At 36.0% G+C, this 27,386-nt stretch overlaps 2 protein-coding genes across 2 annotated transcripts; one reads left to right on the plus strand and one right to left on the minus strand.

Moving 5' to 3' along the window:
* Positions 1–7,039: 7,039 nt before the first annotated feature.
* On the plus strand, positions 7,040–10,841 carry LOC126694001 (uncharacterized). Its single transcript, XM_050390035.1, has 6 exons — positions 7,040–7,099; positions 8,616–8,854; positions 8,982–9,240; positions 9,635–9,814; positions 9,906–10,058; positions 10,283–10,841. Exons 1-6 carry the CDS (start codon positions 7,040–7,042, stop codon positions 10,451–10,453), a joined length of 1,062 nt encoding a protein of 353 aa, XP_050245992.1. The 3' UTR covers positions 10,454–10,841.
* Positions 10,842–11,157: 316 nt separating this feature from the next.
* Positions 11,158–26,577, minus strand: LOC126711816 (uncharacterized). Its single transcript, XM_050411285.1, has 16 exons — positions 26,365–26,577; positions 25,001–25,404; positions 24,621–24,846; positions 24,273–24,518; positions 24,071–24,186; positions 23,170–23,268; positions 22,962–23,049; positions 22,091–22,320; positions 20,806–20,990; positions 20,370–20,569; positions 14,984–15,316; positions 14,770–14,871; positions 14,236–14,533; positions 13,144–13,292; positions 12,788–13,072; positions 11,158–11,784 (listed from the first exon to the last, which is right to left on the minus strand). Exons 2-16 carry the CDS (start codon positions 25,297–25,299, stop codon positions 11,575–11,577), a joined length of 3,066 nt encoding a protein of 1,021 aa, XP_050267242.1. The 5' UTR covers positions 25,300–25,404; positions 26,365–26,577; the 3' UTR covers positions 11,158–11,574.
* Between the last annotated feature and the right edge of the window lie 809 nt (positions 26,578–27,386).

Here is a 27,386-nt window from a genome sequence, read left to right on the forward strand (position 1 = left end):
ACAGAAGCTTGCTCAAAATTATCAAAAAGGGAGCATGGCCTGAAAAACTACAAAATGTCCTTTGGGCATATAGGACGACCACAAGAGTTCCAATAGGAGAAACACCATTCAGACTGACATTTGGCACTGAGGCCGTCATACCAGTGGAAGTAGGATTGACAAGCTACTGAGTCAAAACATATGAAGACCAGAAGAATCAGCAGGAGTTTAACAACAAACTGGACCTAATTGATGAAGTCAAAGAAGAAGCTATGAAGCTAATGCCCAAGCACAAGGAAACAATGGCCAGATACTATAATAGAAAGGTTAAAGTGAGAAGGTTCAACACAGGAGACCTCGTCCTTAGGAAGGTGTCACAGGCAACAAATGACCTATCCCAAGGAAAACTGGGACCAGCTTGGGAAAGCCCCTACAAGGTAATCTGTCATTCCAGAGAAGGCTCCTACTACCTGAAGTCTTTAGATGACTAGGAACTACCTTGACCATGGAACATAGAACACTTGAAGAAATACTACCAATAAGGAATGCTCTACATTTCAAGTTGCCTAATCTTCATATCAATATGTATGACAACCATCATTTTCATTATTCATAAGATCAATAATACATGAAAGCATTATTCATGCGTATTCATCAATAGTTATCCATGATCTGTCATGTGCAATACGTATTTATCAAAGATTATCCATGATCTATCACTATCAAAATGTGTGCAACGTTTAGGAGTCATCCTTGGGAGACGTCTCAAGGACCTCTGTCATTAAAATTTCAAAGCAAAAGCTATTCACGCACAGCCAACGGCATCTTAGCCATCAAAATTATTGATACACAACTACCAAAATCGACTAAATCAAAGTTGTTCAAACATAACCAATATAATCGTCAAAAAATAAAAATGGTTAACCTAAAAGATGCTCCAATACCACGACTCTGAGTCACAAGTAAAATGCAACATCATCATTCAAACATGACTCAATAAAAAGTTGTTCAAACACAACTAAAATTTTTTTAAACATAACCAAGATCATCATTCAAACATGACTCGATAAAAAGCTGTTCAAACATAGCTAAAAATTACTAAGTTGTTCAAACACAACTAAGATCGTCATTCAAACATGACTCGATAAAAAGTTGTTCAAACACAGCTAAAAATTACTAAATTGTTCAAACACAACCAAGATCGTCATTCAAACATGACTCGATAAAAAGCTGTTTAAACACGGTTAAAAATTACTAAGTTGTTCAAACACAACCAAGATCGTCATTCAAACATGACTCGATAAAAAGCTGTTCAAACACGGCTAAAAATTACTAAGTTGTTCAAACACAACCAAGATTGTCATTCAAACATGACTCGATAAAAATCTGTTCAAACATGGCTAAAAATTACTAAGTTGTTCAAACACAACCAAGATCGTCATTCAAACATGACTCGATAAAAAGTTTTTCAAACACGGCTAAAAATTACTAAGTTATTCAAACACAACTAAGATAGTCATTCGAATATGACTCAACAAAAAATCAATCTAACACAACCGAAGGTAAAAAGCTGTTCATATACAAGCTAAGTATGAAAAAGCTGCTCAAATGCAAGCTAAACAAAAAGGTTGTCTCAACTAACATCATCACAAAGGGTTGTCCAAGCATAAAAGAGTTGTCTACTACAACTAATAGCAGGAAATCCATAAGCCATCTACCATCGTCAAAGGAATTGTTTAGTTGTCCAAAACAACAGGCCCAAAGAGAGATATTATTCTTGCCTTGCAAAGAAATTAAAAAATTAAAAAAAGAAACAATAAAAGATTACTGCTCATCAGGGACAAGGTCTGCAGGGGTTATAACAGTAGCCTCCTTCATTCCCTCAGCAACGTCTATGGCTTCCTCTTTCACATTCTCCGCTGTAGCGTTAGAAGACATGAGCTCTTTCTCGATGTCGTCCATAGCCAAGCCAGAAAGGTCCAAGCCAAGGTGGTGCTTTGCCATCCACTTCACGAGAAGATCAAAGCCCTCCACATAATACTTACACAATTCATCAGAGTACTTGTCAAAGTCATTGAAATCCTGTACCGCCGTAGGCCCCAACGTTCTCCAGCTTCAGCTCCAGGTTACTAATCTGCTTGTCCTTCAACTTGCAGAAGTCCTTCTCCACTTGTAGGCTCTTCTCCAAAGTTGCCACACACTCCTTGTCATTCTTAGCTTCTGTAGTGAAAATAGCAACTTTGTTTTTAAACGTCTCGTTCTCAGCAGATAAAGACTTGGCCAAAGGCTCAGACGTGGCCACCTTCTTCTCTAAATCCAAGAGCTTCCTAGAGACGAATAGGGACTCCCCCAAAGCCTATAAGGAAACTTTCTCTCAACAGAAGTAAAGCAAAGGAAAAAGAAGAAGCAAAGACGACCAACGGCACATACCTACACAGGTTTTTGGATGTGAGACGACATCACCTCACTGGATGACTTCGCCATCAGAAGGCTCAGATCATCCACAAAAAGTGCCTTATGGACCTTCAAAGCTGCTGCATCAGCGTCATCCTAGAAGATAGGAAGGAAAGATTTAACACCAGCCTTTTTCTTCTACCTAATCTTCTATCCACCAAAGGCAATCATCTCCAGTGACGAAGTAGGAGAGGCAAGGCACTTAACAGGTGAGTGAGCAGGAGGAATTGTCGTTACAGGGTCTTTCTTAGAAGCGTCACCAGTCTTCTTCTTGGACAAGAGACCACTAACAGTGCCACCCTTGGCCTTCTTCTCTTAGGCCTCAGCTAACTTCTGCTTGCTAAATCTAGTTGTCATTCCTGAAAGGATGAGGCAAAAGTTTAAAAAAAAATTTTAAATAAATAAATAAAAAAGAATTAGAAGAGAATGAAGAAGGCAGAAACACATACTCTTTTTCACAACTTCCAAATTCTTTCAAACCTTAGTAGACAATTCTGACCCAAAAAGTGTAAAAACAAAGATTGAGGAGAAACAAGTTCGTCAAAATCCTTGACAGACTCGAGATACTCCTTTACTTTCTCAGCATGACACTGGTACCTCTTCTTCAAAAGGGGACGCTGGGTAACTACGAAACAAGAACATAAGTAAGCCACCTGTCATCGTCACTTATAAAGGAAGGGAAAAGCAACTGAAAAGACAAGAAAGGCGCACCAGACACGGGAACTCCCCAACTACGGAAAAACTTGGGGGCTTCGTCCAAGTCCTCACCAAGGACGAACTCCCAACCACTTCCAGAGATAAAAAAGAAATTTGGCTTCCAGTTTCGGAGAGACGAGGGGTAATCAAGGATTAACTTAGAAGCCCTATCCCATGGCTTAAACTCATAATAGTTGGGTCCTTAGATTTTCTTAGACGATAAAAATGGAGGAATTCGTCCCTCCTAATGACATCCCCATCATTGGTGGACATCCATACCACCATGCAAAAGACAAGGATCTGCTAGGAGTTAGGCACTAACTGTGCCAGAGCAAGATGCAGATAGGAAAAAAGGTCTTTAACAAAGGGATGAACTGGGAAACGATGGCCACTGTTAAAATTGGCCTCGTAAAAACAAACCTCATCGGTGTAAGAGTGACAAGCCCTTTCCTCGTCAATCGGGATCCTAATTTTTACAGAATCAGGGAATTGAAATCTATCCTTGATCCGCTGCTCGTCCTTCCCGATGAGAGAACATGAGATAGTCCAAGTTTTATTAGGGGAAGAAACAAAAGTGGCTTTCGAGATCACACGATCACCAAACGAAGATAACCTCGTCTCCAGATCACTAGACCTCACTTCAAACATCTTTAATAACCTGGTTACCCCCAGCAGAACGGGAAACTAGAAGGAATAACGAAGAAAGAACGAAAGTATAAGGACAATTCTCCCTTACGAAGAAACTAACTCTCTCAAGATGCTCCCCCTCTATATACTCGAGTAAACAACATAAATGAGCAAAAAAGAAAGCCACCGAAGGACATCTACCCTAACAGCAGAATAATCTACCATGGAAGAACTAAAAAAGAAATAGGAGCACGAAGGACTAACCAGGAAACTCAGGACAGAGAAAGGGAGCTCGAAGAAGAAACAAACCCTAAAACAGAAACTGAATAAGGAAAAAATACAAAGGAAAGGAAAGATGAGGGAAAAATGCAAAACTAGTGGCCAAAACACGTGCGGGAAAACCGAGACATGTCCGTATGACGAACGCATCCTAGCCGCACACGTGGCACTCAACTGCTCAAACATCAAAACTATCATAAATGTGCAATACACGGAATACGAAGCATCAGACGAATTTGTTTGTATCTCGTCTAACAGACAACAAAACGAACAAAGGGGGTAACTGATGAACCAGAAATTTACGGTCGTCGCTACCACAAATCCTCATTCACCCAGAGACGTTACGCATTTATTACACTCATTGATGACGAAACGTAACAGACGGATCAACGGTCACAGAATGAGCTGTGATCTCTAGACAAAGATTCTATAACGCACTAGCCATTGAGCATAAATGCAGCACATCATTGCCCATTAATGGGACACATAACTATAAAAGAGAAGACAACAGAAGTTAAAGGTACACATAAATCACTCTCGACTCATTTTCTCTCTAAAATCTTTATCCCTTACTGACTTAAGCATAGAAGGCGGTTTGGCTTACGACACATCGACGTGTAACTCTTCCCCTCAACTCATTTTGTAGGATTCTCACCTATAAAGATAACCCCATTCACAGCGTCATCCATCCGCTATGACGAGGAGCTCAACTATTGATTTTTTGCATCATCAGTATCTATATATATATATCCCTTTTTCTTCTAGATGTTGTACCCTATTTATGGTGGCATTAGTGCCTCTTTTGTAACGCCTCTGGGCTCATTCAATGTGGGATTTGATGGGTCTCTCAACGGTCCTGTTGGCTAATTCGTAACCATCTGAGATATTGAATGTTCCTCTTTATGGCTCTTCTACCATCGTCAATGCTGGGTCTGGGTGGACAATGATACTTGATGGGCTCGTCTAGACAATGGCATTTATTGGGCCTATCAACATGTGTCATCCAAATTGACATCACATTGGCATATCAAAATTTGTAATGTGTCATTTGGCCCACAAGATAAAGATAAATTTCCTATTCAAAATTTATGGATAATTATCTTTATTAAAATAAATAAATAAAAATAAAGATAAATTTTTTATTCAAAATTGATAGATAATTATCTTTATTAAAATAAATTAAATAGAGATAATTATTTATCTTTGTTGATTATTATCTTTATCAAAATATGATCTTTATTAAAATAGATAAATTGAGATAATTATCTCTAAGAAGAATTTGGGCCAATTAAGAGTCTACTACATCTTTTCAAGTATATCAATTCAAAGTGGAGTTTATCCTCTGAAACCACTATAGATAGAGGACATCCCCACTCATTTTGAACACCAAGTTTTCAAGAGGCCTAAGCTCTGAAGAAATTCTATCTCAAGAATCTTTGAAGAACCTAAAGAATCTTTGAGGAACTTGAAGAACTTTCAAAGGGCTTGAAGAACTTGTAGGACAATAGATCTCTAATAAGTTCAAAACTAGAGATTTATTGTAAAGACCGATCAATCCATCTTCCAACTAAAGCAAAAAAGATTTATTGTTCGAGTCAAGTTCAAAGAAGATAGAATCAGAGGGTATTCTTTTGTAAAAGAATTGAAATAGAAATTGTACTCATTATTCATCAATACAAATTTATATTTACAAACCATATTTCTTTTCAATTGTTTAATTTTCTGCAATTGAAAAATTTTGTGTTTACACATATATAAGCCCGACTCTGACCATTTCTTTTGCATTATTTTTCTTAGCATATACAAATAGAATGAAACCCAAAACCCCTTAAAAATCGTACTTTTCTTTCATTTTTTTTTTCCTTTTCTGGAAACTTTTAGATGGAAGTCACAGTAAGCTCCTATTGCCATTATAGTAATGTTTTCTACAATTCTTGTTACCTATATCGTATGTCTTCTTGTTTTCTTCCCATTACTAATTCAAAAGCTTGTTCTTTTGTTGAACCTCTATCTATTATTGAGTAACATCTTGGTAATCCATAAATTACAGGACACACTAGTCATAAAGCCTCCTAAGAAATCTCCATTGATATTGGTAATTCTCCTTTTTGTCATGGTTTGTGGAGTCTATATTTGCTCAATCTATTTAAATCAAATAAGCACCCATAAAAAAGTCAAATTGCTAAACATTAAAGTGATAGGCCAGTCAAATAAGCACCATATGTGCATTATCCAAAACCCAAAACATATAACAGGTACCCAATAAAGGTTTTTTTTATTTTTTATTTTATTGATATGTTACACATGCCATCTTAGTTAATTGTAAATTTCTCATTTAGATTTGTCAAACATATATATATATATATATATAATTGGCTTTATTCTTTTACAGGGAGTCATGTCAAATGTGCATGCAATCCGGTCCGGGTTCTTTGCTATATTGTCAATGCAAAGATCCGGGAGTGGCTGGTTTGAGACATTATTAAATAGTCTTTTTTATTTTAGTTTTTAAGGTGACATAATCTCATGGATTTCGTTTGCTATTTTAGGGGACATATTCTCATGGATTTCTTTTGCTATTTTAGCATTTTTTTAATCCTATAAATGAGATTTAGTACATCTTTTAAATATTTTAAAGTCTAAAAATGACTTTAGAACAGAGGTGAAATGTTGAGTGACAAGTGTACAATTTAACCTAAATATAAATAAATACTATATATAACAGCAATGAGAATTCTTTTAACGAAGAAAATAACAATGGATTCCACAATTGAGACAGAGAGAGAAACAAGCATACATGTTTGATTTATAAAAGGTTCACATAATGAAATCACATGGAAGATCGGAACTAGATCACGCAGACAGAAGCATTAATTGCTCGAATCAAAAAGCAACCAAATCAGATTAACGAACATACAGGCTCAACAAGTTCAAAAGGAAATTCTTGAGATAGAGAGAACACTGTTACCTGCATGTAGATCAGGTGTGATCAATAGAAAAGAAAATGAAGAGACGTATTGAAGATAAAGAGAGGCAAGGAAGATTGCTGGAAGTTAACAACTTTGTAAGTTTGTATACATTTAGTTTAATTACAGAAATTATTTTGGTACCCTATTGACCCATATTTCAGACACCAATTATTTTGGCTTGATAGTCCCTTCACAAGTACAAAGTTCTCGTGGAGTGAGGTTAAAAACCAGAATTCAAGTTTTTAGAAGAAAGGTTTACACACATATACTTTTAAATTAGGCTAGAATAAAATTTTTATATTGTATAAAAATAATAAAAAAAAAAGATATATACATAGCTTGTTGATAATTCTTTAAACTAGGAATTTGAAGGAAAAAAAAATGCTAGGTGCTACGTACACTCCACGCTGGAATATATATATATATATATATATTCTTTTACATGCATTTATCAACTTTCCAAAGATTATTACTTTTGGGCTCATCTCAAAACATAAACCGCGAAGAAAGGAGAGTTTTTAAGGTAAATATTGTTAAAATCTGAATTAATTTATAGGCTTTATGTTTTTTGTGCTAAATCTTTCAGCTAAATGAAGAGAGATGTTGGCATAGGATACAGGAGACAGAAAAAAAGAAGTTGAAATTCGCCACATTACCGAATTCAATCCCAATTCCTAAAGCTTTTCTTGAGATCTAGTTTCTAATGTTAGCTTTAATGTTAGTTTTTAAAAGAAACAAAAACTTATCTTTTAAATAAAGAGAAATGCTAATAAATGCCCTTAAAGTAATGCTTAATAATTCATTTAAAAAAAGTTTATATAGAAGAAAAAAAAATTATTGTTTTGACAGTTTTTTTCATTTACAATAAAAATGGTATTAAAACTTTTCTAAAATAGATGGTTAATAATTATTCTAAGAGTACCCATTAACTAACCGGTTAACTAATAGTAAAATGGTAACATTGGAAACTAGTTTTTTAAAGCTCGGGAAGCTTTGGGAATTGGAATTGAATTCTGTAATATGGATGCCAAATTTCAATTCCATTTTCTTTCTCCTCTCTTATGCAAATTTAGCAATCATGGGTGCCATTTTTCTGAGCAATTAGGTACGTGTCAAATTTTACTTCTCTCTTCATTTCGCTAAAAAGCCTTTAAACTCATATTGTAGCAATATTTATTATCCGAAAGACTTGAAGTCTAACAGTATAACATCACGAATTAGATTATAGACTTAATGATGCCTCAACCATATTTCTTTTTTCTTTTTTTCCAATATCAGTAACAGAATATGCTTGCCTTGATCTGATTTTTTCAAGCAAAAGCCCGACTCTGGTCATTTCTTTTGCCTTATTTTTCTCAGCGTGTGCAAATAGAATGAAACCCAGAATCCATTTAAAATCATACTTTTCTTTCATCTTTTTTTATCCTTTTCTGGAAATTTTTAGATGGAAGCCACAGTAAGCTAGCTTGCCAATTGTAATGTTTTCTACGATTCTTGTCACCTATATCATATCTGTTCTTGTTTTCTTCCAATTACTAATTCATAAGCTTGTTGTTATGTTGTAACCTCTATCTATTATTGAGTAACATCTTGGTAATCCATAAATTACAGGATAGAGAGGTCATAAGGCCTCCTAAGAAACCTCCATTGATATTGAGGATGATGGTAATTCTCCTTTTTGTCATGGCTTGTGGAGTCTACATTTGCTCAATCTATTCAATCCAAATAAGCACCTATAAAATAGCCGAATTGCTAAACATTAAAGTGATGGACCAGCAGTGTAATGCTACAAATGTTAAACCATCTGAGATTCCCTATGTGCATTATCCCAAACCCAAAACATATAACAGGTACCCATAAAGTCTTTTTTTTTCAATTATTGATAAGTTACACATGCACTCTATCTTGGATAATTGTAAATTTTTCAATTTAGATTTGTCAAACATATATAATATTATTGGATTTATTCTTTTACAGGGGGGAATGTGCATGCAATCCGGTCCGGTTCTTTGCCATTTTGTCATTGCAAAGAACCGGGAGTGGCTGGTTTGAGACATTATTAAATAGTCATATTAATGTAACCTCCAATGGAGAAGTTTTTACACCTAGAGAGAGAAGGAATAATATCACTACTATTGTGAAGACAATGAATAAAGTTTATAGACTTGACTGGTTCAATAGTGCTTCCAAGAATGAGTGCACAGCTGCGGTTGGGTTCAAATGGATGATTAATCAGGTGAATAGCATAGTAGAAGTTGGATTACAGATTGAAGTACTTAGGATATAAATATTTTGTTCAATATAACATATGTTCTTTGTAGCTTAATCTCTTTATTTTTGTTTTGTCATTTTTAAAGTAATTTCCAGCAAAAGACACTTATATCACAAGCCAAAACATTGACTTAAATTCTTCCTATTCAATAAGTTTAGGAAGATAATATTTTTCAAAAAAAAAAATTCCAATTGCTTACAAAGTTTTTTTTTGATGGGTGCATGTCTGTAATAGACTAGAGTAAAATTGATGTTGCTATTAAAAAAATAAGTCATATCAACCGAAATGAAAAATGTCAAAGTCGATTGCGGCAAATTGTTTGTTGCATATATTTACTAATTCGCTTAATACTTGGCAGGGTTTTTACCGGCATCGCAGACAGATACTGAAGTACTTTAAGAAGAGAGGAATTTCATCAATATTCCTCTTTAGAAAGAATATACTGCGCAGGATGATCTCTGTGCTTGCAAACTCCCATGACAAAGATGCTAGGTCACTCAATGGAACCCACCAATCTCATGTTTATTCGCGAATGGAGGTCTCTCTCTCTCTCTCTACATAAACAAAACACATGGATGTGAGTTTCACCTTTCAAGTGATAATTAATCTCACAGTTATATGGATTGCAGGCTCGTATACTAGCAAAATACAAGCCAACAATCAATGCAACATTACTTTTATCCGAGCTACGACAAGAAGCAGAAGAAACTGCCGAGACTATAGATTTCTTTAAGAGAACCCGCCACATGGTTCTCTACTACGAGGATCTTATCAACCGCACGGTTAGCTTTTTATTTTTTATTTTTTATTTTTTATAATTTGATAGTTTCAACAATATGGCAGAAGGAGAACCCTAAATGACTAAGTTGGAAATATCATAAAGTGTTAGTTAAACTACAACACTATTGACGGCATAGTTAGCTTATATACGAGCAAACTTATGATTGGCACTTCCCTTTACCTATGTCAAATTGTAATGTCTATATATGTCTTTCACTCTGCGCAGAACCTTAACTTTAAGGAGGTCCAAGAATTTCTAAGGTTGCCATACAGAGAGCTTTCGAGCAGTCAAGTTAAGATACACACAGCCCCCTTGTCGATGCAAATTCAAAACTGGGAAGCTGTCCGAGAAGCATTGGAAGGGACATCATATGAGAGATTCCTCTATGAAAACTAACGTAGGTGGTCTTCCAAACAGCACTAGATATTTTGTAGATTACAACTCGGCAAATCAAAGTTTGTCATCATTTATCACAAACAATTTTGGCTACAGCAAGAAAGCACAAACCTTGTAGATCCTAAAGTCTTTTTGGTTCTGTTAATTGGCGTACCTCTTTTTAGAATGTTTATCTTGTTAATGCAAATTTGCAAGATTTTGTCCGTTTGCAGCATACTTGTAGATAAACCAGAGGAATTAATGGACAATTCACAGCAAGAATCAGTATTTTTTTCCCTTGTGAAGAAACTCAAGGAATTCAGAATGTGGCTTACTATTATTCTGCATTACTCTCCAGCAGAAAATTTTAGAACCACCGTGACCCATTGCTGGGAAAAACGAATGATTATTTGAAACTTTTTCTTTTTTGGGGCTGAAAAAATGCTCAATGTTACACTAATAACTTCGAAATCACCTGTATTAGTCAAGTTAAAGATAGATAAATTTTTACATGATTAGCTTTGTATTTCATTATTATAATTTTTTTTCTGACACCTCTTTCTCTCATCAAGCTCTCTCCCTCTCTCTCTCTTTATGAAGATGATAATAAAAAAAGAATGAAAATGATTATTAAAATAAAATAAAATGTAAAATAGGTAATAAATGTAAGTTTTTTCTTTTTTTCAAAGGTTGTGTAGAATAGAAAAAGTAGAATACAATTTACGTGGCAAACGAAAATATCGGACATCTATTTTATACGAAAGCAACCAGATCTTTCCAATGTTAGCCTTCAAGGGCATTCACAACACCAAGTCCTGACCAATTTTTAAAATAAAATAAAATAATTTAAAAGCAACCTGTGATCTTAATAACCATCGCATATTTTACTATACAACAATCTAGAAAGAAACCTATTTAGTAAATACTAGTTAGTTAGACACCTAATCTGAGTCCTAAGAACACTTGGGGTCCATGTGAGACAGATCTAATAGCACTTAGCGCCCTATATATAGGCAGCAGACAGCTGGAAAATAGAACCTCAAGAAGTATAACATTAAATTTTTCTTTTTCCTCTTTTTTTGATTTTTTTTTTTTCCATTGCTTCCTAGGACTACATTAATATTACAATTGAGAAGCACAGGTCACTGATTGACTGACCCATTACTTGATCCAATATCAGATTTATCAGTTCTCTGTATAACAAATTGATCAACAATCTTAACAGTATGAAGTGGGTCTTGATGAGTAGCAGCTGCACTCCATTTGCTGGGGAACTTATTAAGGTGGCTAAACTGCCGAGATTCTTTTGACTCCGCTTCCCAATCAGGGTCCAGCTTCCATTCCTTTGGGACCTGCTTGTCAAAAAAGCGTTTGTAATAAGGGTTAGACAACTTCCAAGTGTTCCCGAGAATGTGTAGTTGTTGCATTCGACAGTATTAATATTGAACTATAAAATATTCAGTAATATAATGTTTCTTTACAAAGTGTTCTTCAAACTTCAATTTCTCAATTACCATCACAAATATGTCCAGCTTGGAAGTCTTACAAACCACTTTTTTTTTTAACGCAGAGAACCTTTCTAAAAAAAAGTCCTTTGGACTTGCTTCTAGCCAGTAAAACCTACGAACAATTGACCCCACCCACTAAAACCAGTTGTCAGGTAATTCAAAGGCATTCACCCCTGCAGGCTAAGCAGTTTCTGCTCATGCTCAGGGGCCGGGACTTACAAAACAATTTTAAAAGGAAACCACTCTCTAGTTTAAGATCCATTGACATCACTTGACACATTTTGATTCACTTGATTGGTTAATTTCTCTAAAATCACAGAATATGCTGATAATGGATGTCTTGCTGATTGCTGTAAGATGCAAAGCTCTAAGGGCAATTATAATTATCTTACTCAGTCAAAACATGAATGCCATAACATTGTTTTAAAATAGAAGACAAGAAGTTTGCTTATAAATTGCAAGAGCTATCCTTCTACTTTAATAAGAACAGTTTTTGGGCTAATCATAACAAAAAGCGGGATAGTAGCTTAGTTTATTAAAAGAAAATTAATATAAGAATAAAGGGGAGAGGCAGGTTTTATAAGGTCCACAATCTGGTACACTAGATGAAAAGCCCTAACCATTATCACCTAATTATTAGCTCTAGACCTTGGTTCCTACATCAAGCACAGGGCTGACTGTAAGAAAGACTTCATCAGGTAGAGCAAGTAGAAAATAACATTGTAATGCTGGTGATCTGGAATATAATGCAATTCCAATCCTAGTTTATTGGAGGGAGTGGGGAATAAAGTAACGAGTCAGTGGAGAAAAAAATCATCACATCAAAGGTACTTAATGATTTACTCACCTTATCAACAGCAAGGGTGAAAACTTCAAGATCACCATCAGACTTGATATGGAAACGAGTGAATGCTTTATAATTTGCAATTCTTAAAGAGGAGAAGGCTTCATCGAAGTGTATGTGAAGCCAGTTTATGCAGATGTATAAGTAGCTTCCAAACACCAAGGAAACCACAGGGGTTGAGAAGACCCAAAAGTAAAGGAAGACTGAAGCATAGTATACATAAGCACCGGCTCGAGAGAGTGAATCTATTCCATTCTTGCATAGGTTGCTCCGTGTTACAGCCATGACCTAATTATACTTCTCCATTAATATAGACGAATATGAAGCACATTTCGGGAACACACAAAAGATTCTCTTACCTCTGGAATATCAAATGCAGACATGAGATACTTGATACATGCTGGATAAAGGCCATAGGTCCATTGTTCTATACGAGCTCGAAGGCCAGTTGGATCTGGAAAGTGCTCACTTTCCACCGTGCGGTACCACTGATATAAAGTGTGATAACCTGGGATGAAAAAAAATTTGATATTATCAACACGTTAAACCACATCAGTCACTGTAATTCTCAATCATAACACTGTTTTTGTTACTATTGTTGTACCAATAATTAAATTTAAATAGCCAAACTAAAATTTCGGTTTCATTAAATTTGTCACAGTTTCAATTTCATCCTTCAACTTTCTATAAATGTCTCTCAATATTAATTGTCAATTTCATTGCTCAACTTCAAAATCAAGTCAATTTTATCCACAAAAGTTGACTAACGATAAAATTGACTTGGTTTTGAAAGTTGAGGAGCAAAATTGAAACTACCCCCATTGTTGGAGGACCAAACATGTAGTGAGTAAAAAAAAATGAAATCTAGATTCTTGCAGTCATGACACAAATGTCATCTCTCAATATTAATTGTCAATTTCATTGCTCAACTTCAAAATCAAGTCAATTTTATCCACAAAAGTTGACTAACGATAAAATTGACTTGGTTTTGAAAGTTGAGGAGCAAAATTGAAACTACCCCCATTGTTGGAGGACCAAACATGTAGTGAGTAAAAAAAAATGAAATCTAGATTCTTGCAGTCATGACACAAATGTCAAGCTCCAAACTTGTCATATGCATAGGAATATATATCATACAAATAATGATAAGCCAATGAGCTCTAACTTAACCAGCAGCTCCTCCGACCATAAGAATGGGTGAAGGATGAGGTCATCCGTCATTGGTTCAAGACCCACTAGGTAGGTGTGTAAATTACTAATAAGAAAACTAATAATGATATTAATATAATTAACTTTCCTCATCTCCATACGGAACATATAAAATTAATAATGAATTTTGCTGCTGCTTGTAATATAAGCTGGAAATGCTTCTAGACCTTACCAAAAAAAATATATATATATGAAACAAGCAAATTTCTAAGTAACACATGAGAGGAAAAAAAAGAAGTCACCTGAGGTTGCTAGTAGTTTATGCTGGACACACGTCTCAACACCCAGTTCCAACAGCAACATAAGAATTAAAGCTGAAGCCAAGTGAGCAGAAACATGAAGAACTCCGATTATTACCCTTTTCTTCCGAGACACTTTCGGGGGTACAAATGTGATTGCTACAATTAGCAATAGCAGAGCACCTGCTAAAGATACATAAGAATGTTCCAGCATGTATATAAAAGCACTCCACACTGTGCCGATGAAGCTCCTCAAGTGACCTGAAAATGAACGCTCTTGCAAGATGTGATCGAGCTTGCACTAGAGAAAGAGAAAAAAAAATGTCACCTCTCCGTAACACAGTAATATTTGCCATGTTATAAGCAACTAAATTAACTGCTTGCACACAAGGAGGGAGACGAGAAAGCCAGCAAGGTACAAGCTCTTTCAAAAGAGATTGTGTGGGGGGAGAAAATTCCGTACTCATCTCTGTTCAAAGATGCTATCTAGATAACTACCATAGATGAATATACACACAGAACTTAACAGAAACCCACCTGTGGGAACATAGAAAAGACCAATATAAAGTATATAATGCCACCAATAAAATCAAATTGCCAATTCTTCTTCCGAAACTTCAAAATATTTCCCAGTGCAATCTGCATAAAAATAAGAAATATATTAGTGCACCAACAATTAAAAGGAGAATGATAAAATTTTGAAGGTCTTATCCAGGAAATGAAAGCACAAAAAAATATGTTCCACATTTACCCTGCTTGAATCGACATACGAAGGATATGCAGCCTTGCACTCATAAGAAACTCCTTGAAATTTTTTAAATTTACTAAAAACATGAGTGGGATGCAGAAATGCCCCACCACAACCATTTACTAGTAGGTGTGGCACATGAACTGGCCCATCTGATTTAACAGAGGAATGGCGCATATAGTGATGCAGGTCCCCAGCCATTCGAAGCTTGCACCTTCCTTTCAAATAATCAGATATCAGGTGCGAGATATTCTTCCCAGACACGTCATCCCAATACCAATCAATAAGCCAACTTGGTTCATGTGTCATAATGATCACAGAGTCCTCATCACCAACCTTGATCAAACAAGGTGAGTTAACGATGTTAGGGTCAACCAGGAAAAATGTTTATATAAGTAAAAAAATTATCAGCATAGAATATATGGACATGGACACAAGTGTCATCTTTAAAAAAAGATTGTGTCGAACATGACAATTTCCATATAAATCTCGACATATGGACCAGGCTATGTATCTGTGTTCTGACCATTTATAATAATAAACATGTATACTCACATATATTTGATTACCAATTTCTGTGCATAAGCACAATCATTTGTACGGCAATTTGAACAGTGATCATGCATTAGTTTCTTAAAAAATTTGCATAACACTTAAAACTTTTCTTGAGTATTTATCATTGTCCAGGCAAACCCTGAACAGGGGTTGACATGAGCACCATGTCCAGCAAGCAAGATTTCAATATGAAACTGTCCAAGACATCATAGCAGATAAGTAAATGCCTATTGAGTGAACACAGAGGATAGAAGCAATCTACGCCATTTAGTAAAAGAAGTGCTTTCCACTGAAAAGCTCTGGTTAAGTCCCTTATTACATAAGGCATCACAAGCGCCTTGCCTTCTGCCAGAAAGCAAAGGCAGAAAGAAAATATGGAGCAGGCCATGATAAAATTACTTCAAAGGTGGACAGTTCAAAAGGGAAAAGTCAGAAGCAGAAAGAGCATTAACATTGGAACACTCAATGATGCAGGAAGCACAAGCAAAGATTCATTTTAATTTAAACTCATTTAATTTTGCAAATCAATTGTATTTTTATTGGTCAATTGTATTTTATTCCAGGCCCTAGCGGTTGATTGGGTTTATTAGTATTTTGTTTAAAGTCAAAGGTATTTTTTGTAATTCAATAATTGAGAGATCCCAAGTTATTTAGTATTAGAATTTCCTACTTCAATTAAAATTAGGGTTTGGTAGTCTTATAAGCAAAGTATTGTACTCCTTTGGTGGAGGGGATTATTTTGATTAATAAAATTTCTATTGAAATTTTCCCAATGGTCTGGAGCCCACTCAAACCAATCCTAAGTGCTGACTCCTAGAGGCTTTCTCTTGCTTTGTGCTGATTCAAGGCAAACCTAAGTGTTGACTCCAAGGTTATCTATCCTTTATTTTCCTGTTATTCTATTTTTGTGTCACAATCTTATGCTTTGTCCTATGTCGCTCAAATATTATGATAAAGTGGAAACACAAGGATGTACACTAGTTAGTAGTAGCATCATAAAATTACATGATTTCCGGATATATAAAATTAGCTATTTCAAATGAGAAAAAGGATTTGGTCATGCACCAATTGAGACTCTGCACCAGTTTGAGGCCTGGTGGTTGACAGACCTCATAATCACGGCGGTGCAAAAATTAAAGGCAAAGTAACCACAGGTATTCCCAAAAGAGAAGCCTCAACTTCCTATGCGTCAGTGGTGGCGGGGAAACGGAAAAACACCAGGGGTGGATAATCTAGATGCGAGAAAGGAGTTAGTGGGTCTTTCAAATGAGGAACAGATTCGGCGTCTTCAACTCAAAGGAGACATAGAACAGTTGGCTTCTCTTGAGGAGACTTCCTGGAGGCAAAAGTCTCAAGCCTTGTTTGTGAAGGAGGGCGATAATAATACTCGGTTTGTTCATAGATTAGCAAACTCTCATAGAAAGGCTAATCAAATTAAAAGGATTGAGGTGGATGGTGTCCTTTATGAGGATGAGTCTGATGTGCGCTCTCAGATAGTTCTCTTTTATCAAGGGTTGTATAAGGAAACCAAGGTGGGGCGTCCTACTATGGATGGGTTAGATTTTGATTGTATTGAAGAGGATGAGCGGTTATCCTTAAAGAAGGAGTTCACAAAGGAGGAAGTCATCCAAGTATTAAGGGAGATGGAGGATGATAAAGCCCCTGGTCCTGAATCTTGATGGTTTCACCATAGCTTTCTTTCAGAAATGTTGGAGTGTTGTGGAAAAGGATGTAATGAATTTTTTGATAACTTTCATCGGCACTATGTGTTTGAGCGGTCTATGAATGCTTCTTTCCTCACTTTAATTCCTAAGAAGTGTAATGCCGTTAACATCAAGGACTTTTGCCCCATTAGTTTGGTGGGTAGTGTGTACAAGCTGTTGTCCAAGGTGTTGGCTAATAGGTTGAGGGTGGTTTTGGATAAGCTCATCTCTGAGACTCAAAATTCGTTTGTTGGCGGAAGGCAGATTATGGATTCAGTGCTTATTGCAAATGAATGCCTGGATAGCAAGTTGAAGAGCAGAATTCCGAGTGTGGCTTGCAAGCTGGATATTGAAAAAGCTTATGATCATGTGAACTGGGAGGCCTTGTTTTATTTGTTGGACCGGATGGGTTTTGGGTTTAAATGGAGGGGGTGGATTAAGGCTTGCGTTTCGTCTGTCCGTTTTTCAGTCCTAGTTAATGATTCCCCTAAAGGTTTTTTTGGTAGCTCTATGGGTTGAGACAAGGGGACCCACTATCACCGCTTTTGTTTCTTTTGGTAATGGAGGTTTTAAGTAGACTCTTAAAGAAGACAAAGGAATGTAATCTTATTCGGGGTTTTCATGAGGGAGTTGGGAACTCTGTTGGTGTGAGTATTTCCCATCTGTTATTTGCTGATAACACTATCTTATTCTGTAATGCCTCTAGGGAACAAATGCTGTCCATAAGGTTGGTGTTGTCTTGTTTTCAGGCTTTTACGGGTTTGAAGGTCAGTGTAGGGAAAAGTGAGATTGTCCATGTTGGGGAGGTGAATAATCTAGATGCTCTGGCTAATATTCTCCATTGTAGAGTGGGCAGTTTGCCTATGAAATATTTAGGGATGCCATTGGGAACTTCTTTTAAGACGGCCTCGATTTGGAATCCTATTTTGGAAAAAACGCAGAAGAAGCTTTCTGAGTGGAAATATTTAGGGATGCCATTGGGAACTTCTTTTAAGACGGCCTCGATTTGGAATCCTATTTTGGAAAAAACGCAGAAGAAGCTTTCTGAGTGGACGTCCACTCAGAAAGCTTCTTCTGCGTTTTTTCCAAAATAGGATTCCAAATCGAGGCCGTCTTAAAAGAAGTTCCCAATGGCATCCCTAAATATTTCATAGGCAAACTGCCCACTCTACAATGGAGAATATTAGCCAGAGCATCTATTTATCTAAGGGTGGTAGGCTCATGTTACTAAAGAGTACTCTCTCAAGCCTCCCAATGTACTTTTTATCTCTTTTTACTATTCCTAAAGCTGTGGCGGCTAGATTGGAAAGTATTCAGAGGAATTTCCTTTGGGGGTCTTCTGAGGGGTGTTTCAAATATCCTTTGATGGCTTGGGAAAAGGTGTGTTTACCCGTTGAGACGGGTGGTTTGGAGATAAGAAGTGTGGTGTCTTTTAATCAAGCTCTTTTAGGGAAATGGTTGTGGAGATATGGTCTTGAAGTTTCCCATCTTTGGCAGCGAGTTATCTTCTCTAAATATGGTGAGGGTCAAAGGGGGTGGAGGACTAATGTTTACAGGTTGTCTCATGGGTGTAGTCTATGGAGAAGCATTAATGAAGGGTGGAAGAGCTTTTCTGAGCATCTGTTGTTTGCAATGGGTAAAGGCACTCGTATCCGCTTCTAGCATGATAGGTGGATTGGTGACAATACTCTAAAAGATCTCTATCCTGAGCTCTATGTGTGTTCAGCGGTTAAGGATGCTTGTATCTCTGAGGTTTTGTGGATTCCAAAAGGGAGTACTATTAGAGTGTGGAATTTAAGGTTTTATAAAGCTTTTGAAGATTGGGAGTTGGCTGCATCATATTCTCTCCTTCAGCTTATCCAAACTCGTATTTCTCGGGGTAATAGGAGAGATACTCTTTACTGGCGGCTTAAAGGGGATAGTAAGTTTGACACTCAATCTTACTACCATGCGATCCGGGGTGCTTTGAACTCTATGTTTCCTTGGAAGGGTGTTTGGAAACCAAAGATTCCTAAACGCGTAGCGTTCTTTCTGTGGACTGCTGCACATGGTCAGATCCTCACTTTGGATAATCTAATGCTTAAGGGTAGGCCTTTGGCTAATAGGTGTTGTATGTGTTGCTGTGATGGGGAGTCGGTTAACCACCTTCTTCTTCATTGTCCTTTTACCCATTCCCTATGGACGTTTATGCTTCAAGCCTTTGGTATTCTTTGGGTTATACCAGGATCGGTGGCGGGTTTGTTATCTTGCTGGCACCAGTGGCTTGGGAAGCATAACTCGGACATTTGGAACTTGGTTCCGGGGTGCTTAATGTGGATTGTGTGGTTGGAACAAAATCGTCAATCCTTTGAGGACAAAGAGAAGACGTTGGATGAGTTAAAGCTTCTATGCCACCGTAGTCTTTTGGAGTGGTCTCAGTGTTGGGGTTTTACTGATTTTTCTTCTCTCTTTGAGTTTTTGTCCTCCCTTAGTTTAGTTTCCTGACTTCCCTCTGTTTGTTGTGTTGTTTGTTTCTTTTTTTCTAGTTGTTCATCATCATGAACTTCTTGTATTCCTCTTTTTTCTATCATTTATAAAAGTTTTCTGATTACCTATAAAAAAAAAAAACACTAACTTCAAAAGTGTAAAGGCGAGTAGTCTGACACAAGCAGCCATTTCAAGAATATAAACCTAAAAGGCGGTAATCCTTCTACTTTTTTAATAATTTTTGGCCCCAAAAGGGATTTGGGGGGGGGGGGGGGGGGGGGTGTTGACCAATAACATAGACATCTCAAAGCAAATATATTTAGACCCACATTGCAAGATTAAGTGTTTCACTATCCACTATAGTTAATCTGTTAGTGGGTGACAGCAGGCATGTCTTGACACAATGACAAAAGTCCGATATGCACTCCATATAGTGCTTGTCAAAATGTGTAACGGACACATTATAATATGCCCATCTCTAAAAAATTTATTATAGGCATCAGATTCAACCCAACAAGATTGAGACAATAACAAGGGGACCATGGAAACAACTCTCATGCAGTAAGAATCCCATCTGGTTAGATTGCCGGTGCACCACCAATCTCATCCACTTGTGATATTTTCAGAAAAGTATTAAAATAGCAAAAAATGAAAAGAAGAAATACCTTGTTCTTTACTACTTCTGAAAAGAATTTGAATTGGTATACATCAATATCACCAAGGAGTGCTAGATCGAGACCAAATACCCACCACCTTTTAGGGAGTTGCAAAGCAAAATAACTCTTCTTTTGAGGCATAAACCACCCGCCCAACCAGCTTTTATGACATATATACCTTATAAAGGTATTAAGACCATCAAACCAATCTGCATTCAAAAAGAGAAAATTATTTCACCATAGTGACAATCTAGAAGTTACAAAGTTTAAGGGCTTCTCAATGAGGAAAATCAAGGTCTAAAAAGCTGATACTAGTTCATGTTATCAAATAAATGCAATAATAAATTCATAAATGAAAACAACATAATCAGTTCCAAAAACTTTTCTCTTTTGTGGAGGAACAAAAGTAAATCATGAAAGGCTCAAACTCAGAATTTATACAAACCATGGTTTCCAGGAATAACAAAACACTGAGGTCCATCATATTGCTTCAGTTCAGACACCCCACAAGGTACCTCAGGCTTGTTTACAGCTACGTGCTCTGGCTTATACCACACAGGGGGCTGGAGAGCATACTCAAAAGGACGGAAGAAACGCCTTTCATATGTGAATGCTGACGGATTAGGGTACCTATAATAGAACCAGACAATATGATATTCAACTTTGTTTTTTTTATATAATTAGAACTCACACAACAATACGGAATGAACATGCCCTACAGGGAAGGAGATGTCATTTAGAGATACTTGAGTGTGAATGTGAATAGTTTAGCATATAATAATTAATTCTTCTCCTACCCTTGCCATAGATTTTTTTTTCCCCTTCTTTTTTTCAAACTCAATCATTGACAATTAAACACTCAGCACCAATACACATTAGAGTTCTCTTAAGCAACACCTTCCCACCCCCCCCCCCCCCCCCAAAAAAAAAAAAAAAAATCAATTTGAAGCAATTGCCATAAATTGTCTACTTACATGTCAAATGCTGAAAGCAAAGTTACAATAAGGTGATCCTAAAATTACTAGAATATGTGGTCTGCAACATGCTAAACAAGTAACCATTGAGTCCATTCAAAGAACTTCTAACATAACAGGAACAGCCAGCATGGAGTTGCGCTCTAAAGAGAACAAACCTTAAATCCAGCACACTTATAAATTGATGCCAAAGTGGTTGGCACTACAAAGTAGGCAGAGGCAGTGGTGGCAAAAGGGAGTTGATGTGGCAGTTAAGAGGTGGTGTACAGACATATGATAAAGGCAGTAGGGCCAGAGTGGTATGGCTGATAGTATTATGGTGAGTTGAAACATGTAACAATGGTGGTAGTGGTGTTGAAGATTGTTCTTTTAGGTCTAGTTACTTTCAGAGTTGGAATTTCAATAATGTTGTGTTTGCATGAGAGATTTTTATGTAGGATTTTACTCGGTTGCAATTTTGGAATTTCCAACATTGATTTCCCTTGTTTACTTTTACAATAGAGTGAACTTGGTTTTCAAATATACATAGCCCAAGTTCAAATTCCATGGAGGAATGTACAAAGCCCCAAAAGAAAAAATCGTGGAAGAAGCTATCATTGTACAAATTTCTACCACCATTATTATCTCAAACAACCCACCATTGGTGTCAACTTTTTTTTAATGAGTATAAATAGGTGTCAATTTATAATTTCCAATAAGCGTAATTACATGTAATCACATCATGTTATGAATCATAAGTAAGAGTTTTCAACTCACGCTAGATCTCCTCCAATAAGTAGCAAGTTTCCACGTGGTAGGGTAACCACAGAATCACCTCTAGTGAGACGAATGGAAGGCTGAGCAAGTAGTCGTGCCACAGCATACGATGAGTTCCCACCATCACCAGTATCAGCCATGAAGTCAAACCACATCTCATCCTTTTCACTTAAATGATCATATAGAAGATCGCCTTGTTCTCCTCCATCTTGAACCTTGCTCATTGCTGCCTAATGACCAGAGAAAGGGAAGGATAACAGACATAATTACATAAAGACCAACATTGAGATGGAATAATTATTAATTAAACTCCACTCCTTGATTATCTCATATGAAGGAGTTAACTTGAAACAAGGTTAGCATGTGGTTGGTGAAAAAAAACTACTACAAATAATTAATTAAAACAAGTATATGACTAATCTAGATGGCTATTCTGCAACTCAACACTCAGGAAAAGTACTGAAATTGACTAAAAAAGGAACTTGCCAGATATGCAAAGTTTCTAACATGATATCATATGACTGATTTTTCCCCCATCTCATAAAAATTAAATATGGGAAATTTCAAAAAAAAAAATATATATATATATATATAAACTTCTAAATTTAAATAATAAAAAATTATAATGATTGTTAAATTACCAATTGTCCAACTTAAACTATTAGGAAATGCGGAATTTAATCACTTAACCATATTTCTAACAATGATATTACTACTTATGGGTACTTCATTTGATAACATCATATCCTAAAATAGATAAGAATTTTAAACTTCAAGAGGATATTCACTAAGTAAGAAAACGTGTAACTTAAGAAAAAGACAAATTACAGAACCTTAATGTATAAAATAATAAATAAATAAGGTTTTATACCTGCATCATACGCATGTCAAAACGACCAAGAAAGACAGTTACTGATACCAGGAGATCAAAAACAGTCTTGAATAAATCAGCTGATGTCCTGCAACATGTAGTCATCAGCATGGTGAAAACTACAAACTGAAAATCAGCTTCAGCAAACCCCTCCCCGCCCTTCACCCCCACAATGCAGAGGCAGCAGAAGAAAAAAATGAGTGCTTACCCTGAATACCAAGGAACCATATCCAAAAAATCAGGCTTCATTTGCTTCTTCTTGAATTTCTCATATTCTTTAACTGACACAGGATGAGCAAGAGCCCACCTGTTCATTGTAAGACATCAATGAAGTATTGAAGAGGAAATGGAGGGAAAAATGAGAGAGAGATGTAAAAGCAAGTATCAAGTATAAGCATTATCTAAACTGATTGTACAACAGAAAAAGGATTAATTTAACATGATAAACCATCTTAAAGTGTTACATCTCTTATCTTTGGATAATTATAAAAATTTCTCTCTTCTACATCATCCTCAACAGGCCAATCTTAATCTATAATAAGATATTAAAAAAATAATAAATAAATAAATAAAAACGGTGCCTAGTGCACAAAGCTCCCACTTTTTGTGGGGTTTGGAAGATGTCATGGTAGGTAGCCTTACCCTCAATTTGTTTTGGAGAGGTTGATTCCCACTTTAATGAGATACTCAAGAAGGATACAAAATTTATCTATCATGCTACCCAAAACCTAGCTACAATACTTTATAAGCCAAGATTGTAGCTGGATATCCATTCTAAGACCAGTAACACAATAACATCAAATCACACAGCAATTACTTACATAGTCCCTCCCAGTCAAAACAACAAAAGGCCAATGATACCTTCACATTAATCAACTATATACAACCTTCATTGGATAATTAGGACAGAAGGTTAACAACATAAAAGAAGAGAAAGAAAGTACTCAGTTCATACATTCCTATTAGTGAGAATCCAATTGCAGAAATAGAGACAGAAGAGAGCCCTTGACATCAAAACCTATACTTTAAAACAAGAAATCCTACTGATGTCAAGAGAGAACAACCAACAACAGTAAAATAATAAAATCAACTGCACATTTGCTACTCACCCTGTTGACCTTTCCACTACATAATTGGCAATGTAAAGACCTATAAATGTAGCCCATAGTGAGTATATGGGAGATATTCCATCCGCTGAACCAACACATGAGCCATTGCAAGCTAACTGAGAAATGGAAGGGAAAAAAATTACAAACGAAAAATGGGGAGAAAAGGTTTTGCATAAAAACTTATAGTGGATGCTAAATGTACCTCGCCATAGATAACCCATTTGGACAAAAGTGGATAATCACTTGCTGAACCAACTGGAGCAAACCAAGATGAGCAGACCTGGTCTTTCAACTCATTCATACGGAGGAACTTTGCAAGCCATGTGTTTCGCTCTTGTTTTTTCCAAAAAGCAAACCAATTAGAGTTTTTCCGTTCAAGCGGTCTCTCTCTCAAAATAGCACGGTTGCCGCAATGACTATAAAAAACACAGCAGGCTATACTAAGAACCTGAACCAAAAGTAAGGGCATAAACATGATATTCAGGGTTTATATGTAATGGCAAAACCAGCAATGTGACACAGAGGTACCAAAAGCATCATCACAACTTACAGCACAATTTTGAAGAATGGTCAAGATCTCTGGTCTCTTTCCAGCCACACGTGAAACAAGGCCAATGTACCAAAGACCATAAAAGATAATATGGAATACAATAAGAAACAAAATAGAAGAGACAAATATTGTTAAAAACATTGACAGATTCATCCTCATATCCACTCCCATTGACTGAAAACTAGGAAGATGATACACAGCTGCTACTAAAATCCAGGCTATGTACCTGCAGAAGTAAATTTCCAAAGATTACTAACACCACTAGATTTTACAGTTCACCGTACTAGAAAAGTGACAGAAATACATAAATACTAAACACGTGTGTGCATCTAAGTATGAGAAGCAAACTCAATAGCATAGGAGAGGAGTAAACTACTTACCACCGACTGAAATTAGAATAGCTTGGTTTAATAGTCTTCCCTATAAATGGAGATGAAAAGAAATAGAAGAAACCAAGCAAACAGCCATACATAGACCACCATTTAATATTGTTGTCCAACTTCTCTACAAGAGTATGGATGTTATCTGATGAGATAAAAAACAGGCAACCTATAACAACAGCAATTATAGCATGCCGTGAATGTTCATGTGGGTACGGATATGCCGGAGTAAAAATTGTTCTAACTCTCTCCATTTTGAGTGTCTCCAGTAAACCAACAGACTGCTTATCAGAACCCATTAAACAGCCTTGCACTTATTCGGATCACTTCACTTGATTCAAAGCCTTGCAAATAAAACTCTCTTTGGGATTTCCAAAACCACCATAGAAACAAGTTCCAGAATCCTGAGCACATATTCATATTATTAAAAAAATATATATTAAATAACTTGAAAGGATTACATTCATTGACAAGGCTACACATATAAATACACAGGACAAGAGACAAGTTCAGCAAATTGCATGTGTAAAAGAAAACGACATATCAATCACTACATTCTAATCAGGCTGATGGCCCTCCTAGTTGAGGCAGATACTGCATGTAAAAGCAGACCCTCATCCCTCCAACATTAAGACCCAACATTTCCTCAACATTGTGATCTAACTTTTTTTTTTTTTTTTTTTTTGGAATTAAAAATAAAATAAAAGATAAAAATCCTGTGCTTGCCAACGAGTTATAGCTCAACTCGCACTTCCTTCTCCCATAACAATGGGTTGGACGGTGAGGTCATGAGTTCAAAAAACATTAGACGCAAAATGAATTTTCAAGAATTAGCATTAGTGATTATTTCCATCAATTAATCTCATCAACTTCAATTCAAAAAAAATTAAGTCTAAGCAAACAGTGAATACTGATTGGAATTCACAATTATCTCGAGTAAATCAAAAAACCACCAGTTCCCTAATATGGTTCTCCAACTTATTAAAACCAATTATTAAACAATAAATGCAATGTCCACAATACTTCAAATTAAAATCAAAAAGCACACCACAACACAAAAGAGACCATACATACTAACTACTTACATATATACACACACATACATTTTACATTATATATAGTCACTTTTATCTAAATTTGCGCGGTTCTTCTACGCTGTAATAACGAATTCAAATCAGTCACACACAAAAATCAAACAAGTACAAACCCTAACACAACTCTTAACCGCGAAGTAACCGCCACAAACACAAACACAGAGAGAGACACGTACAGTTAATTGAAGAATTATAAAGCACAAGAACATAAAAGCAAAATTACAAAGAGAGAAATAGAAAGAGAGAGAGAGAGAGAGAAAGAGATTGTACCTGAAAGAGAGAGCGGTGATGAGAGAATACAGAGAGTGAAGGAAGAGAATAAAAACACAACATGTGCTAGCAGAAATTTATGTAATTATTATAAGAAAGAAATAAGGGGTTGCGGTACGCTATGTTATCTAATGTTGTAAAAGAGCGACTTGGTATCTGAGAATGTTTTTCAGGAACATAGGCACATTGCAATGGCATATTCTTTTTTTTCTTTTCTTTTTTTTCAAACTCTTGCCTATAACCACCCCCTCTCTTTTACAGAAAAAATTAAAAATTAAAAAAATTATTATTGTTTATTTATAACGATATTGACGTGTCAGAATTTAGAATTACATGGATCTGTGGAGATTGGGAAGGAAAGAAAGGTTTATGTTTTGTTTTTTGTTTTTTGTTTTTTGTTTTTTTTTTGGGGGTTTATTCAAAGTTTGAAACCCAAGTTAATGTTGTTGAGGCGGTTCGGTTGTGTCTACGACACGTAAGAGAGGCCTCGGGCTTTTTCTTCAATGAATACCCAACCTACTTGCATTCATTGAATTCTTGACTTTTGACTTTGAGCCCAATTTGCATAATAAGTTTATTTTTTTATTAATGGAAAGGTAAATTATTGTGCCAAATAATAAGGGAAATACTTATTATAGATACTCTCAATAATATTCTTTCTTCTCATATTTATGATGGACTCATCATAAATTTAATGAGTGAACATCACCATGAATATGAGAAAAGTAAGCATCATTCAACATGTTTAGTACTTAAGAATTACTCTACAAAAGTAAGCATCATTCAACATGTTTAGTACTTAAGAATTACTCTACATTTAAAATGTAAATTGTATCCTCTAAGTTTGGTTGAAATTTATTTTATTATTTAACTTTAATTTCATTTAATTAGATCTTTTAGGTCTCGTTTGGGAGGAGTGAATGGAATGGAATGGAATGGAAAAGAATGAAAAGAATCATTTTAGAATATTCTTCCATTCTCTTGTTTGGGAATTTTAATGAAGGGAATGGAAAGCTCATTCC

This window comes from Quercus robur, chromosome 2 (genome assembly GCF_932294415.1).
Source record: "Quercus robur chromosome 2, dhQueRobu3.1, whole genome shotgun sequence".
Lineage (NCBI taxonomy): Eukaryota > Viridiplantae > Streptophyta > Magnoliopsida > Fagales > Fagaceae > Quercus > Quercus robur.

Coding starts and splice junctions, on each gene's coding strand:
- LOC126694001 (XM_050390035.1), top strand. CDS start 7,040: ATGAAGAGACGTATTGAAGATAAAGAGAGGCAAGGAAGATTGCTGGAA. Junction 9,241..9,634: donor TCAAATGGATGATTAATCAG/GTGAATAGCATA, acceptor AATACTTGGCAG/GGTTTTTACCGGCATCGCAG. Junction 9,815..9,905: donor ATGTTTATTCGCGAATGGAG/GTCTCTCTCTCT, acceptor TATGGATTGCAG/GCTCGTATACTAGCAAAATA.
- LOC126711816 (XM_050411285.1), bottom strand. CDS start 25,299: ATGGGTTCTGATAAGCAGTCTGTTGGTTTACTGGAGACACTCAAAATG. Junction 23,269..24,070: donor GTAGTGGAAAGGTCAACAGG/GTGAGTAGCAAA, acceptor TACAATGAACAG/GTGGGCTCTTGCTCATCCTG. Junction 14,534..14,769: donor TCTTTTCTATGTTCCCACAG/GTGGGTTTCTGT, acceptor CTCTTTCTCTAG/TGCAAGCTCGATCACATCTT.